This window comes from Nelumbo nucifera, chromosome 5 (genome assembly GCF_055504915.1).
Source record: "Nelumbo nucifera cultivar China Antique chromosome 5, China Antique-T2T, whole genome shotgun sequence".
NCBI lineage: Eukaryota > Viridiplantae > Streptophyta > Magnoliopsida > Proteales > Nelumbonaceae > Nelumbo > Nelumbo nucifera.
Genome location: NC_142653.1, coordinates 10805603 through 10821693, shown reverse-complemented (window position 1 = coordinate 10821693; position 16091 = coordinate 10805603). Strand labels below are relative to the sequence as shown.

The following is a 16091-nucleotide window of genomic DNA, read 5'->3' as shown; positions in this document are numbered from 1 at the left end:
AGGTTCCAAGTATCGAATCTCACAGTTTCAAAAGGTCAATTTCAAGATATACATCGCCGACATGAAACCAGGAAAAAAGAAAAGAGATACATGGCAATACAAGGGATAGAAATCTAGAATAAAATCCGGATTAGCTGCATTTGATGGCTCTATTTGGCACTGTTTAAGCAAAAATCATGCGGCACGTCAGTCGTACACCAGAAGGGAGAGATTGGAGTGAGTTAGGGCATATAAACTTGATAGTAGACGTGGGGCGTTTTTATTGGCTGTTCAGCCCATCACACAGTCATCAATTGCAGTTAATCTGGACTCGACAAATACATGAATATCACAGTGCTTGAGAGCCGAAGAATTCAGCTCCAACACCAAAGTAGTTTACACAGACACCGAGAGCCTCTAGCCACTCGAATTAACAAGAATGACCTCTAATTGTAATATGAAATGAAGGTGAAAAAGAGAAGCTCCCATCTTCAACTTCTTTTTCAGTTCGATTACCATCGAAAAAAGTCTCTCTTGCACTTACCCTTTTTTTAATTTTCGTGGCAACTCAAAACTTAGAGATTCAAATGACACTCCAAGATAGAGATAGAGAAAACATGGTTTGGCTTATAGCCTAACCCATGGCGAGAGAGCAGAAATCCATTATAGAGTCAACAATGGTAAAGAGTAGAGAATTGTACACACACAGCCTCACATAAAACCCTTAATTAATAGTTAATACATCCAAATTGATTGACTTCTCTCAAGTTCAAAAAAAGGGTATGCAGGAGAAAACACTAAATACATACTCTTCGTATTCAGGTTAGACCCATAAGCTGATTATGGATCAAGTCCAAACCAGGATAAGGGTCACAAAACCACTATAGAATTTTAAATTTGGGCTTTTCTCAACTTAATTCGAAGCGGTCAATGACAAAACCACCATAAAATTTTACATTTCTAAGGCCTCCCTATACTACGGGGTCAATGACAAAGATCTCCATGTATTTAAGACCCCCTGAACTTTAGTTGTTAGACAAAGATGTCCCCTCCGTTGGTATTTCATCAATTAACTCAAAAAAAGTTATCATTCAGCTGTTTAAAATTTTTTAAATCTCCAAATTACCCTTTCCTATTTATTTGAACAGTGAGAAGACATCTCCAACTAGATCACCATGGTTTTTAGTGGCCATAGTGATGATTGATTTGTTCAATCATCTTCAATTAGTGGTTTCTATCATGGAAATCCACATGATTGATGATCTTGTTGGTTGTGTCATTTTTTTTATTTTACCTTGAATTTCTCAATACTCTTCTTCTATTCATCTGGGTATCAATGGTGAATATTGAGGGTGAGTGGTGATTGGCATCGGTGGGGGTAGAGGCAAAAACAAGGGAAGAGGAGAAAAAATGGTGATTGGTAAGCAACAAAAACCGAGGAAGAGAATACAAAGATAAGATTAGGTTAAGATTTAAGAGAAAAGGGTAACAAAAAGAAAATAAAGAAAGCTCAGGTGGGTATTTTGGTAATTTACTACATCATGTCATCTGAATTAACGACTAAGAGGGGTATTTATTACATGGCAAAAGTTTAGAGGGTCTTTGTGGCAAATTAAAATACAAGAGGTCTTGATTACTGATCCCTAGTAGAAGGGACCTTTGTAATTTACCCAAAAAATTCAAAGTCACAAACAAACAAGTCCAAGTCACCTGCCAACAAAACAGATTCCAACCCTCTACCAATATGATCTCACGCCACACATCTCATACATGGCGGGTCTCAGTCTGGGTTAGATGTGTAGTGTTAGATAAAGTTGGTGGAAGTTGGAATGAATTTTGTTGGCAGAAGATCTGAACTCCAAACAAACAGAATAAATTATACTTTTTCGTATTAAAAAAAAAAACCACTTTTTTCAATGAAGTCCATGATTTTTTTTCCTTTTTATTTACACAACATATTAACAACTCACAGTGAGTGGTAATAGGGATTCCAATCCACATATCTACTGGGCTACCTTCTTTTCACCTTCAGACAGAGGTCATTCTTGTTACTTTTATTTTAGTTTGAGTGGCCAGAGGCCTTCGGTGTCTGTGAGAAGGGAGAAGAATTGGGATCTGCTCCTCAGTACATCCCACTGTGCATTGGAAACATTTTTCGTAAATAATAATACATAAATAGGGGAGATGTTTCCAATGCACGATGGGATGTGTCTGTGAGGCACCTTGTGTAAGGATCAGATCCGGTCTCCTGTGTTGATAACTTGGGTGTTGGAGCTGAATTCTTCGAGCTCACATCCTCTACATCCTATATTGCAGAAAAATTTCTACAACTGCAAGTGAATTTGTGCCACGTCATTCTTGCTTACAACCATTAAACTTAACGGAATCAAGGCCCTTAACGGACGTATACACTCTAAAAAAATTGAAATACCTAAAATCCGGCCTCTAAAATCTCTCCCCTATTTAGTTTCACCCCTCCCCCGCCTCTCCCTCTCGAGCTGAAAGTCCTCTCTCTCCAACCACTGAACCGCCTTCACCTCTCAGGTCTGCCGCTGCAACCATGGAGAGTCGCATATAAAAGATCATTAAATCTTTTATCCGCTCCTCTTTAATACGATTGCACTCAATAAGATAAGAAAACAAAGATAACCCAGAACCAGAAACAAGGCTCGATTATTCTCATTCTTTAGACAAGCACCCAAAAAACATGAGTCACCTAATTTAAAGTAACACCAATCATCTTATTCCTACACCTTTGAACGCACTAAAACCCAAGAGCGGAATCACAGTGCCCCTTTCCCTTTGCTGTCGTCAATGTCATCCACCCATAAATGTTGATCCATTGGTACCCAAGGTTTTTGGATGTGAGAGACTAAAGAGAGACCAGTTTGAGGTGACTGATCTAGTTTGGATACTGGAGTACGGGGCAAGAAGGATTTTCTCAAGGATTGGATTGACTCTTCGGTTTTCAATTCATCGCAGTGTCAATAGAAGAGAGTGGATGAGTGAATTCAGGTGGGTTAAGCATCGAGATTTAGGTGTTCTTAAGCTTCAACTTTAGTTTTTAACAATTAGCGATGCCGTTAAATCTCATTGTTTTGCTTTTGGATGAGAAAACTAGACACTCAATTATACAAATGAGTCATGTCCAGTTTTTACATTTATGATCATGTCTTATGATGAGTGTTTGCAGCGGTAGATCTTCACGGTTGCAGTATTATGAGAGGCAGAGGCGATTGGAGAGAGAGAGGAGTTCGAGGGGAGACTGGAGAGATTTGAAACTTGAGAAGCGGGATTTTTTTTTAATCCAAACGTCCGTTAATGGTCTTTGACTCCATTAAGTTTAATGGTCGTAAGCAAGAATGATGTGGCACAAATTCTTTTGCAGTTGTAGAAATTTTTCTGCAACACGGATGCAGAGGATGTGAGCTCGAATTCTTCGGCTGAAGGAACAACTAACAGTCTAACACCCATGAAAAGATTGAATTTATAATTGATGGTGGTGTCATCCTTGGGCGAAGCGAGGATATCTTTCGAGTTCGTGATGTGAAACCAGACCAGGTTTGTTTCTAACTTTCTATGTTTCACACTTGGCAAGAACACAAGAAGTCAAGAACCCATCCCTTTTCCATGGATAATGTGACGACTAGCCATATTCCTGGTCATTTCTTTTTTCAATGGAGGCTCTGGAAAAACCGGAATAGAACCCGCCCGATACTTCCTGCATTCATCACGCTTAAGCTTTTTGAGGTTGAAAAATGGAATCCGGAACGTACCGAATTCGTTAAATCTAAATCCTTCCTATCCGTTTTACTCTTTTTTATTGCATATTCACCTTAATGAATCGAAACACTGTTTTCTTGTACAGGACATATTACTTATAACAGTTACAACTTGGAGACAGGGTGAAGAAGGTGAAGGCAGGACTCTGTCTAAGGTCAGTGACAACTTGGAGATAGGGTGAAGAAGGTCAGTGACAGTGGGTTACCAACTGATTTGGATCTAAGCGCAACAGCCCGCTCTGTCTAAGGAGGATGCCATATTGCCATCCATGAAAACCCAACTGCTTATTGAGCATTGTACGCATTCAGAGGGGATATTCTTGGCTCTTGCACTCATTGGTTGTGGGTACTGGGAACCAGACACCAACTTCTCCTATTTGCTGTATAAATATCTCTGCATTATGGTCGGGTTGGGTTCAAGCTTGCCGAGCCAGGTTAAAATCACATTATGATTCACCTGATTGTATTGCGTGTGAGCAATCCCTTGACGCTTATCGGGTATTGCGGGAGGAGGACGACTCCGGCGGTGGGTCCCAATCCTATCAATGAGAGAAACGCGACAAAGTGGTGCAAGTAATAAAACTGGTTTCTCCCCACCACCGAGTTAGTACCACCCACTCCACCCTCGTAGAAAGATAAAACAAAATGAACGTTGTTGCTGCATTTTCGTACCTCTGTCTTATAGTCTCTCTATTGCCCACTTCAATATTTGCTCAATTAGTTTTTCAGGTATGGAGCTTGCCTGCCTATATATAATCTTCTCACCGCCAGCCCGCCACTCCTGGTCTGGCTTTGCTGCTGCTAATAAGAATGACGATAACATGTTTGGCTTTTGGGCCTTGACTGCAGGGGTTTAATTGGGAGTCGTGGAAGAAGGAAGGAGGATGGTACAACTCACTGAGGAACTCCATCCCTGAACTGGCTAATGCTGGCGTTACACATGTTTGGCTTCCTCCTCCCTCTCATTCAGTCTCGTCCGAAGGTATCCTGCTTCCTTGAATTGCTCTTTTTTGCTTCCAGAGAATAGGTCTTACAGGCTTAGCAGCCCTGTCTGCATGGGGAGGTGTCCTGGTTACTTTGATTGGTATGGTGTGACCCAATCTTCTCTTGTGAGTAGGGATCCAATCAAGAATTTAATTTATGAAAAGCGTAGTGCCATGCTTGCCTTCTCCAAACACTAAAAGCTTCATTCCTTTTTCTTATGAACTGGTCTCTAAACAGTTCTTCTCTTATGAACTGTATCTTAATCATTGCAATATTTGCATAGTTTCCTTGTTACATTTCATATGTTTCAGTAATCAAAACATTGTTATCTAATGTATGATGCAATGCAACCATATATAGTGTTTCTGAATGTTGGTTCTAGTTAGATGCAAGGCTTAGTTGTATCATCAAAATTATTATATCAAGGATATTCCAGATTTTAATGTTTCTATGAAAGTTAGGATAGTAGATTTTTGACACTTAAGAATTAATCAAACAATTGAGTCAGTGTATTGCTCAAATGTCTTGGTTTGATTGGTTATTAGGTGGCACTTTGAAGGCATGAAAAAATGTACATGTAATTCCATTGCCTAAAATTGATTCATCAATGGAATTCTAAGAACATCTAAAATAAGTTCATTTCAACATGGTTTACTAACACCAAGTAATTTATACTCCATGTTTGTGACATAGTCAAGCAACAATCAAGTGGTTAGCTTGACCAATTTTCTTGACTGCCTTTCTGCTAACTTGTTTATGTTCAATTAGAATGAGAGATGGGAACATTAGTTTCAGGTATCTTGAATTTTTGAGCATGGTATTTAGCAATGGCCTTTTTGTGCAGTAGCTTTCTACTTTTTCCAGTTAGAAGTGATTTTGCCATAGAAGGATGCAGTTGATCACAACCCTCAACTGCAGCGAGTTAAATCTATTAGAATTAAAAACTCAATAGGGAGAACTAAGCGTTATCTTAACCATACCACTCAATCTCATAAGGTGGACAATTCCAGGAACTAGTCAAGGCTTAAGATGCAACATGGTTGATTGGCAGTGGCAGTAAAAGCCATCAAAGAGAAAAACTGTTTTCAGAAGGCTGTGCAGGTCTTGGCATCGCAAATGGTCTTCATGTATCAAACTTTTCTCTAAAGAAATGGATGAGTATTTGATGTTTTCCAACAAAAAGGTCACAACTTCTAATATAAGTAATGCCTACTAATTTATAATAATGATGGTTTCATCCAATTATGCTCCAACAGCAAGGTCAGAAGCAAGGGCTCTAGAAGGTGATAAGAGGTGGCCCCCATCCTTGTACTTAATTACTTTTTCAAGCTTTATACTTTACACCCCCACCCACCCACACAAGGGGAATAAATAAAAAGAAATAAAAAAAAGATCTTGCCAGTAATTAAGGATCTTATGGCAGATAACTGCAGTTCCGGACATGTTTTTAATGCAATTATCTCTCTCTAAACCACCCTTTATAATGAGATCCATCTAAGAGACACCATCCATAGCTTTAGCTTTGAGCTTGACCACTTTAGGTCTATATAAATAAAAGAGGTTATATATGCCTCATCTATAAGGCTTTTATTCCTTCCAGTAATCTAATACAATTCTGTTTTTGTTTTTCTAGGATACTTGCCAGGAAGACTGTATGATCTAGACTCTTCAAGATATGGGAACAAGGATGAATTGAGGACACTGATAAATGCTTTCCATAAAGTGGGGATCCAATGCATTGCAGACATAGTTATAAACCATAGATGTGCAGAGAAGCAAGATGCAAGAGGAATATGGTGTATTTTTGAAGGAGGAACCCCAGATGACAGGCTTGACTGGGGCCCATCCTTCATATGCAGTGATGACAAACAATATTCTGATGGAACAGGGAATCCTGATACTGGGGCTGGATATGACATTGCTCCAGATATTGACCATGCCAATCCAAGAGTCCAAAGAGAGCTTTCTGATTGGATGAATTGGCTGAAGAGTGAAATTGGTTTTAATGGATGGAGATTTGATTTTGCAAAGGGATATGCCCCATATATTACCAAAATCTACATGGAACAGACCCATCCAAATTTTGCAGTCATGGAGATTTGGAATTCTCTTTCATATGGACAAGATGGGAAACCAGAGTACAATCAGGACAAGCACCGTTATGAGATGGTTGAATGGGTACAAGCTGCAGGTGGTGCTGTAAAGGCCTTTGATTTCACAACAAAGGGGATCCTCCAAGCTGCAGTGCAGGGGGAGCTGTGGAGGATGAAGGACTCCAAGGGAGGGGCACCAGGAATGATTGGAGTGCTCCCAGAAAATGCTGTCACTTTCGTTGACAATCATGATACAGGGTCCACACAGCATCTCTGGCCATTCCCAGCCGACAAAGTCATGCAAGGATATGTTTACATTCTCACTCATCCAGGGATTCCATCAATAGTAATGTCTATTGCTTTCTCTTGATTTTCTCTTGCTTACCATTTTAGTTCCCACTTCCTAGACACTTAAAATAGAGTTGATTTGCAATATCAAAATATTAACTTTCTAGTATGGATTAATGCCCAGTTGCTAATGTCAAAACCAAGTTTCTACCCCTAATGCTAGAATTCCATTTGGTATAGTTATTAGATTATGGATCACAGGCAATTCCCCTGTTTACCATCCAATGAGTGGTTGCATAATTAGAGATTGGAACATGTCATAATTTCATCCTTATATTAATAGTTGTTGAAATAGAAAAATATGCTTCTGTTGTTAACTAAGATGTATGTTGTCTTCTGCAGTTCTATGATCACTTCTTCAACTGGGGACTGAAGGAGGAGATTGTTAAATTGGTTGCAATCAGGACCAGGAATGGGATACGACCAAATAGCACCCTACGTATAATAGCCTTTAATCCTGATCTCTACCTGGCAGCAATTGATGAGAAGATTATTGCCAAAATTGGATCAAGGTATGATGTTGGGAACCTTGTTCCGCCAACCTTCCAAATTGCTACCTCAGGAAATGACTATTGTGTGTGGGAGAAAAAAGGTTAAGGAAATCCAGATCATCCACATCAAGACACATGATGAATATATAGGCAAAGATTCAAGCCAACATGAATGTATATGGGCTAAAACCTATGAGCAAGTATCAGAGCTGGTTCGAGGCATCTGATGCTGCAGCTGGAGTTACCAAATTGCAGATATGCCCAAACAAAATTATATTCTGCAGTATCTATCAAAAAATAAACTAGTTCAAAGTGAATGAACGATGCAGAAGGAATGTACTTGAAATAATAGCTGAAGTAAAATATAATCCAGTTTATCTAAATTAAATTTCCTGTATATATCTAAAACATTACAAAATGGTGCTTGACATGGATGAATTCCAGAAATGAAAATGCAATCACTACATAGGTTTTAAAGCTAAATTACATTGTTTTCAAAACTGGACCAGACTAGGAGATCAGACCGGAAAAACTGGAACCTGGCCCATTCCGTTTCACCCTAAACCGCTTTTTGGCCAAAAACCGTTGATCTGGTCAACGAACTGCTGACCTGGGTGGTCAAACCGTCAACCTGAACAATGTTTTTTGGCTGTTTTTTATTTTTTATTTTTTAAGTTAGAATGTGCCACCTGTTTGAACTGGACGGTCAGACTGTTCAACCCAGGAACCATCCAGAACGGTTCCCTGTCCGGTCCGGTTTTTAAAAACCTTGCTAAATTGTAGTTGGTTCTTGTTTATAACACAAACCATGCATCTATTTTCCATAAAAAATAAATATACTTTGCCAACAACAACATGAACATGATCATAAGGGCTTTTAAAGAATCAAATTGTGATCTAGATCCAATCCGAAATCAAGCATACTCAGATTCTAATAGAGCTTCAGGCAGATCATCGGATCACGAAATGACAAATCAGGATCCATGTTCATAAGAACTTCAGGTCAGATATGATCCTGAATGATGATATTATGATAATTGGATTGAGTCAATTTCAACACCACCACCATATATCATATGTATACTTCCATATGTGTTGAAAGCAACAGGTATTTTTCAAAAAAAAAAAAAGGCAACAGATGCTCAATGGTTTAGTTGGTCATCATCAGATCACGAAATGACAAATCAGGATCGTGTTCATAAAAACTTCAGGTCAGATATGATCCTGAATGGTGATATTATTATAATTGGATTGAATCCAATTTCAACACCACCACCATATACCATATGTATACTTCCACATGTGTTGAAACTTGAGCAACAGATATTAAGGCAACAGATGTTCAATGGTTTAGTTGGTCTGTCTGTGTATTAGGGTGTAAGTCGGGCAGGTTGGGCCAGGTTTATCGTCAACCCATGCCCGACCCTAAAATTTGGACTTAAGGCCTGAGCCCGAGGTCAAGCCCAATTTTCCCAACCCGAGCCCAGCCCACCCTGTAATTTGATTCACTCAGGTTGGGCTCAGGCTCGGGCTTGGGTTGGTCAATGAACCCACTCTAAAATTATACATATATAAATGTATTTATCCAAATATATACATATATTTATGTATGTATGTAAAATCTCTCTCTCTCTCTATCTATATATATATATGTGTGTAAATATATATGCAACATTTATATATATATATACATATATGTAAATGTATTTTACATATAATTGGACTAGTCTCCGGCCGGGTTTGGGCTACCCAAGGGCTAGGCCCGAGCCCGGCCCGAGGACCAAAAATCCAAGTCAATCCATGTAAAATTTTGGGTTGGGCCTGGCAGGCCCGCCCAAATTTAACCCCTAGTGTGTGTGCGTTATATCCGAATTGCCTATATATTCATCCCAGGCCCAGCCCAGTATTATTTGGATTGGACCATTACGCGATCCACCAACAAACCACCCAGAATCCGAACTTGTATCTATGCCGTTATATGTGTAAACCAAGGATAAAGAAACAAGAAATATACCCGGAAGGCCTATATCAAATTCAAAGCTTAGTTGAACATCTGCTGACACGCGTTTGTTTAGGCCCAAGCCCAACCATGCTTGGCGTGGCCCATTTCTGAAGGATGAATGAAGTATGAATGGGCAATTTGATTAGGGTGCGTATTACGCCACTGATCAAATTGCCCCGCCAATTTCTGAAGGATGAAGTATGAACCTTTTCTGTTCGATTTCCGCCGGCCGTCTCCTTCGTCTCTCCAAATCAAACTCCACTGTCGTAAAATCCCCTGTTCACACTCTTACCTCTTATGACACTCTTTTCACTCCAAATCCCAATGTCTCTCTTTGGAATTCTGTCATTAGATCTTGCATGGAAGACAAGAATTCAAGATGGGCACTCGTTCTCTTTCGCAAATTGTTGCGGTACGGCGTAAAACCAAACGGTCATACTTTCTCCTTACTCATCAAGTCTTGTGCTTTTTCTTCGTCTGTTTCGGATTCTCTCGCTGCAATACAAGAAGCAAATCAGATTCAAACTTACCTCATCAAAACTGGTTTCGACCGTTTCGTTCATGTGGGTACTGCTCTTCTCGATCTTTATGCCAAAAATGGGTGCGTGTTCACTGCTCACCAATTATTCGAGGACATGCCTGATAGAGACCTTGTCTCTTGGAATGCATTAATTTGTGGATATTCGCGTAACGGGTATGATGCCGAGGCCTTGGAAGTCTTCATCGAATTGTTAAGACAGGGCCTCAGCCCTTGTCGAACAACGCTAGTCTGTGTAATACCCTCTTGTGCTCAACCTGAATTACTGTATCAAGGAAAATCCGTTCATGGAGTTGGAGTTAAGGCAGCACTTGATTTGGACTCCCGTGTGAAGAACGCACTTACCTCTATGTATGCAAAATGTGCAGATTTGGGTGCAGCGAAGATTTTATTTGAAGGAATGTCCGAAAAGTGCGTCATTTCATGGAATACAATGATTGCTGCGTATGGCCAAACTGGTTATTTTGATGAGGCATTTCTTGTCTTCAAAATAATGCATGAGGAAAGTATAGGAGCCAATTCAGTTACCATCGTAAGTCTTCTATCGGCAAATGGTCATCTGGATTCTATCCATTCGTTTGCCATTAAAACTGGTCTTGACACTGATGCATCTGTAATTACATCACTAATCTGTACGTATGCAAACTGTGGGAAGACAGAATCAGCAAGATTGCTTTATGGGTCGATGCCCTACAAAAACATAGTTTCATTAACTGCAATCATTTCAAGCTATGCTGAGAAAGGGGATTTGGGTTCGGCAATGGATTGTTTCTCAGAGATGCAGAGGTTAGAGATGAAAGCAGATTCAATTTCCATAGTCAGCATCCTTAATGGATTCACTAATCCTTCTTATGTTCGGGTTGGGGTTGCATTCCACGGCTATGGAATCAAAAGCGGGTTGTGTTCTTATACTATGGTGACAAATGAACTCATATGCATGTATGGCAAGTTTGATGACATAGATGCTGCTTTTTCTTTGTTTCTTGAGATGCATGGAAGGCCATTGATCAGTTGGAATTCAATCATTTCTTGTTGTGTACAGGCTGGAAGATCAACCGATGCCATGGAACTGTTCTTCCAGATGAAAATGTTTGGATACAGTCCAGATTTAATCACCATGGCCACTGTTTTATCAGGATGTTCCCAGCAGGGGTCCTTGCAGTTTGGGAGGAGAATACATACATACATTCTTAGAAACAATTTAGAAGTGGAGGAATTTATTGGGACAGCCCTTATAGACATGTATGCCAAGTGTGGAAGCATAGAGAGTGCAGAAAGGGTTTTTAAAAGCATTGAAAAGCCATGCTTGGCAACTTGGAACGCAATGATATCAGGTTACGGTTTGTATGGTTTGGAAAATCAATCTCTGGCTTGTTACTCAAAAATGCTAGGACAAGGTCTAGAACCAGACGAGATCACATTTTTAGGAGTATTATCTACTTGTAGCCATGCAGGGCTTGTCCATGAAGGACAAAGATACTTCAGGATCATGACTGAGGAGTTTGGTGTGAGTCCAGGAATGCAACATTATGCTTGCATGGTTGACCTACTTGGGCGTGCAGGTTTATTGGGCGAAGCAATCGACTTTATCAAGAAAATGAAGATCAGGCCCGACTCTGTGGTCTGGGGAGCTTTGCTTGGCGCAAGTTGCATCTACCAAGAGGTCGAGCTCGGGGAATGCCTAGCTAAGTGGATCATCCTCTCGGATTGCCATCACGGTGGGCTATATGTGTTGATGTCCAATCTTTATGCTGCTGCAGGGAGGTGGGATGATGTAGCCAGGGTGAGGGAGATGATGAGAAGTACAGCTGAAGAGGATGGATGTTCAGGAACTAGCTTAATTGAGGTGACTTCCTTTTGATCATTACAGAAATGAATTACAGGCTGTGCCTGAACAAAGCCAAATTGGAGACATTCCCTGCAGACAAGTCCATATAAATATCTACAAACGAGAAAATTCTAGTATTTCTCTGTTTTTAAATGTTATATGATTTTACGCTATTCTTATAAAATCTTTTCCCAGAAATTCTTATCAGTTTCCATCTTTGAAGTTTTACGAGAACATGGTTCTGCATCTTCACTTGCGATTCCTCCCTGCTTCTTCTATTCTACATCTTATGCCAGTAATCTATGGTTTCTACGCTAGTGTCTCTTTTCCCTCCTATCTCTTATTTCGCAAAGGTGAAATGTCCAAAAACAACCTATCGCCTTTTTCAACTCTACGAAACTCGATGAATGAAGGAGGTAGCAACCTTCTTGCTCTGTTGAACCTCTGTAAAAAACTCGAAGACCTGAAGCAATTCAAGTCTCATCTCATCTTGCACGGTGCAATGGAGGACGAGTACTTGGTTGGAGAATTCCTTAGGCTTTGCTTCTATTTGGATGTCCATGAGCTTGCTCTTGGTGCTTTTTATAGCATTCAGAAACCTACTTTGTTCTTGCAGAATATAATGTTGAGGTGCCTTTGCAATCATGGGTTATACAAGGAACTCTTGGCTCTCTATTTAAAATGTCAGAAATCAGGCTGTCTCTCTGATAATTTCACCTTCCCTTTTGTCATCAAGGCCTGTGCAGCACTCTCTGATCACCGAACAGGGAAGGAGGTTCACTGTACTGTTCTGAGAACAGGGTTTGAGCAGAACCTTGTTGTACAAACTGGTCTCATAGACATGTATGCTAAAGTTGGCCATATGGAAAAGTCACGTCTACTTTTTGATAGAGCTCCTCAGCTTGATTTGGTTTCTTGGAACGCTTTACTCTCTGGTTATTCTATGAATGGGCTCTATCAGGAAGCCATTGAGGTTTTCAAGCAAATTTGGACTGTGGGATTGAAGCCGAATGCAAGCACCTTGGCCACCATTGTTCCTGTATGCACCCATTTGAGAATTCTAGATACTGGTAGATCCCTCCATGGGTTTGCTGTCAAGTGTGGATTTTGTTCAGATGAAGCCTTGGTGCCTGCATTTATCTCCATGTACGGTGGTGTTGGTGATTTATGTATTGTTCGCAAGCTGTTTGATTTACTTCCTGAGAGGAATGTTATTGCCTGGAATGCTATGATCTCTGCATATACACAGAACAAGAGATCCAGTGAAGCCTTTGAACTTTTCCGACTGATGCTCCAAGGAAATATGCTACCTAATTCAGTCACATATATATCTATGTTTACCTCTTGTGACTACTTAGGTAGCTCTTGGTGTGGAGAATCACTTCATGCTTCTGGAATTAAACATGGTTTGGAGCATCAAATTTCTGTGACCATAGCCCTTATATCATTGTATGCCAAAGATGGAGATATAGATTCTGCTAAATTTCTGTTTGATGAAATTCCTGAGAAAAACCTCCTGTCGTGGAATTCAATGATTTCAGGATATGTACAGAATGGGTTTTTGGACTTGGGTTTGGCTGCATTCCGCAACATGCAGACCACAGGCTTGATTCCAGATGCAGTCTCCATAGTTACTATTCTTTCAGCCTGCAGCAGATTAGATGGCATTCATCTGGGCAAATCTGCCCATGCTTTTATCCTTCGAAATGGATTTGAATCAAATATTAATGTGTTAAATTCACTATTAGCTTTCTACTGTGATCCTGAACAACTTTCTTCTTCCCTTGTGTTATTCCATAAGATGGCAATGAGGAATGTGGTTTCATGGAATACTTTAATAGCTGGGTGTGTTCACACTGGAAACATTGGAGATGCAATTTCCCTCCTACGTCAGATGCAGCAAGAGGATGTACGGTTGGATTTGGTTACCATAATAACCATTCTCCCTGGTTTCTGTGAAACAGAAGGCTTGGTACAAGGGATGGCTATCCATGGCCATGCTATCAAAATTGGGTGTTGCTCTGATATTTCTCTTGTAAATGCACTTGTTAGCATGTATTTCAATTGTGGGGATTTGAGTTCCGGGATATTACTCTTTGAATGCATGCCTGAAAGGAGTGTGGTCTCTTGGAATGCTCTATTGACTGGTTACCGATACCACAACTTACATAGAGAGGCCATAGTCTTGTTTCGCCGAATGACAATGGAGGTTCATAAACCAAATTATGTAACCTTACTAAATGTGTTACCTATATGCTCTACCCAGTTGCAGGGTAGATCCATTCATGCTTATGCAGTTAGAACTGGAGCTATATTAGAACCTCCTCTTTTTACATCTATTGTACTCATGTATGCTAGATTTGAGAATGTAAATGTATGTTGTTTACTATTTAAATTGGTGGATAAGAGCAACATTTCTATGTGGAATACTATGATGGCTGTGCATGTCCAGAGCAAAAATTCCCAAAATGCAGTTGCCACATTCTGTGAATTGCTTCAAACAGAAGTTGAACCTGATCATATAACAATCTTGACCTTGATCTCAGCTTCTCTTCAATTAAGAAGTCAGAATCTCACACAGTGCATAATGGCTTACATCATTTGCAAGGGTTTTGAGAAAGACGTATTCATTTACAATGCCCTTATAGATTTAAATGCCAGATGTGGAAACATTTTTGTTGCAAGAAAGCTGTTTGATTTTTTGGCCATGAAGGATGCTATATCTTGGAGTGTAATGATCAATGCATATGGGATGCATGGTAATGGTGAAGCAGCACTTTCTCTTTTCTCACAGATGAAGAACTCTGGAGTTGGACCCGATGACATTACTTTTGTTAGTATTTTGTCGGCTTGCAGCCATGCAGGCTTACTTGACGAAGGCCAGGTGCTTTTCAATTCTATTGCAGAACATGGCATGCAGCCAGGGATGGAGCACTACTCTTGCTTGGTGGACCTTCTTGGCCGAACAGGTCGTTTGCACGAGGCATTCGACCTTGTTAAGAGTCTTCCATTTAAGCCTTCTGCAAGTTTGCTTGAATCCTTATTGGGTGCTTGCTGCATACATGGCAACATCAAGCTTGGCGAAGAAATTGGGAAAAGGCTTTCTGAAATAGATCCAGAAAATTCCAATTCATATGTGATGCTTTCTAACATCTATGCAGCAGCTGGAAGGTGGACAGATGCCTGTAGGTTGAGATCTGAAATGGAAGGGAAACAACTGAGAAAACTACCTGGTTTTAGTCTTCTTGGGGTAAATTAATGTCAATTTGAATAGTTTATTGGGAAGCTGAGCAGAGGATCTTAAGAATAGTTTCCTTAGGTGCCCATGTTATCTTATTACAAAGTCTCAGTTCTGGAGAACGTACCACCCTGATTACCCAAAGCACAGCAGATGTGCATTCCAGTATGATAGAGTCACTAAGACGCTCTCTCAGTCAAAGGGAATACCTGTAAAATAGCTTGGGAACCTTTGCTCCAGTTGTGATTTTAAAAGACGTACTCATTATCTTGTGGTGTTGATTTTAAAAAACATACTCATCATCCAGAGATCAAAACTATCTTCAGAAATATAGTGACACCATCATTAACTCTCAGGAAATGCTTGAAGAAGTTATTGTTCACCTCTTTTAGTTGTTTGAGTGATGGAGGTAATGGTCTTTCTTATAGGAAAAGAAAAAGTTCCGAATCTTATGGCTTGATCAACTGCAGTTTGTGGACCTAGGAGGCACTATAATTTGTCGAATCATATGGACAATTTAAGGAAATCCACTGTAAAGGCATTAGAGGGCTGATTTCATTAGGGGGATTGCACCTGCCATCATTTTTCTATAAGGGATATCTCTTCAGGAATGTGCCTTGGCCAAAAATAATCTCTTCATTCTTGTCAACTATCCACTTTGCCTGTATATGTGCACTTAAACAGTAATAAAATAGTAAGTTTTGGTTTTGTTGATAAGAAAACATTATTAATTAATTTTTTATTTCTGACATTTGGTTGGTAAACAGGGTTTAGCCTAGAAATTGCAAGTTCATAAGAGAAAAACTTC

The 16091-nt window shown here is 39.9% G+C and overlaps 2 protein-coding genes across 2 annotated transcripts; both read left to right on the top strand.

The window, feature by feature from the left end:
• Positions 1-2446: 2446 nt before the first annotated feature.
• Positions 2447-12243, top strand: LOC104609601 (pentatricopeptide repeat-containing protein At2g04860). Its single transcript, XM_088887539.1, has 7 exons — positions 2447-3540; positions 3848-4490; positions 4611-4743; positions 6379-7184; positions 7529-7778; positions 9001-9067; positions 9879-12243. The coding sequence occupies exons 2-7, from the start codon at positions 4407-4409 to the stop codon at positions 12076-12078; spliced, it is 3540 nt and encodes a 1179-aa protein (XP_088743665.1). The 5' UTR covers positions 2447-3540; positions 3848-4406; the 3' UTR covers positions 12079-12243.
• Positions 12244-12277: 34 nt separating this feature from the next.
• Positions 12278-16091, top strand: LOC104609610 (pentatricopeptide repeat-containing protein At5g39350-like). The gene has a single exon (XM_010275984.2). The coding sequence runs from the start codon at positions 12281-12283 to the stop codon at positions 15302-15304; it is 3024 nt and encodes a 1007-aa protein (XP_010274286.1). The 5' UTR covers positions 12278-12280; the 3' UTR covers positions 15305-16091.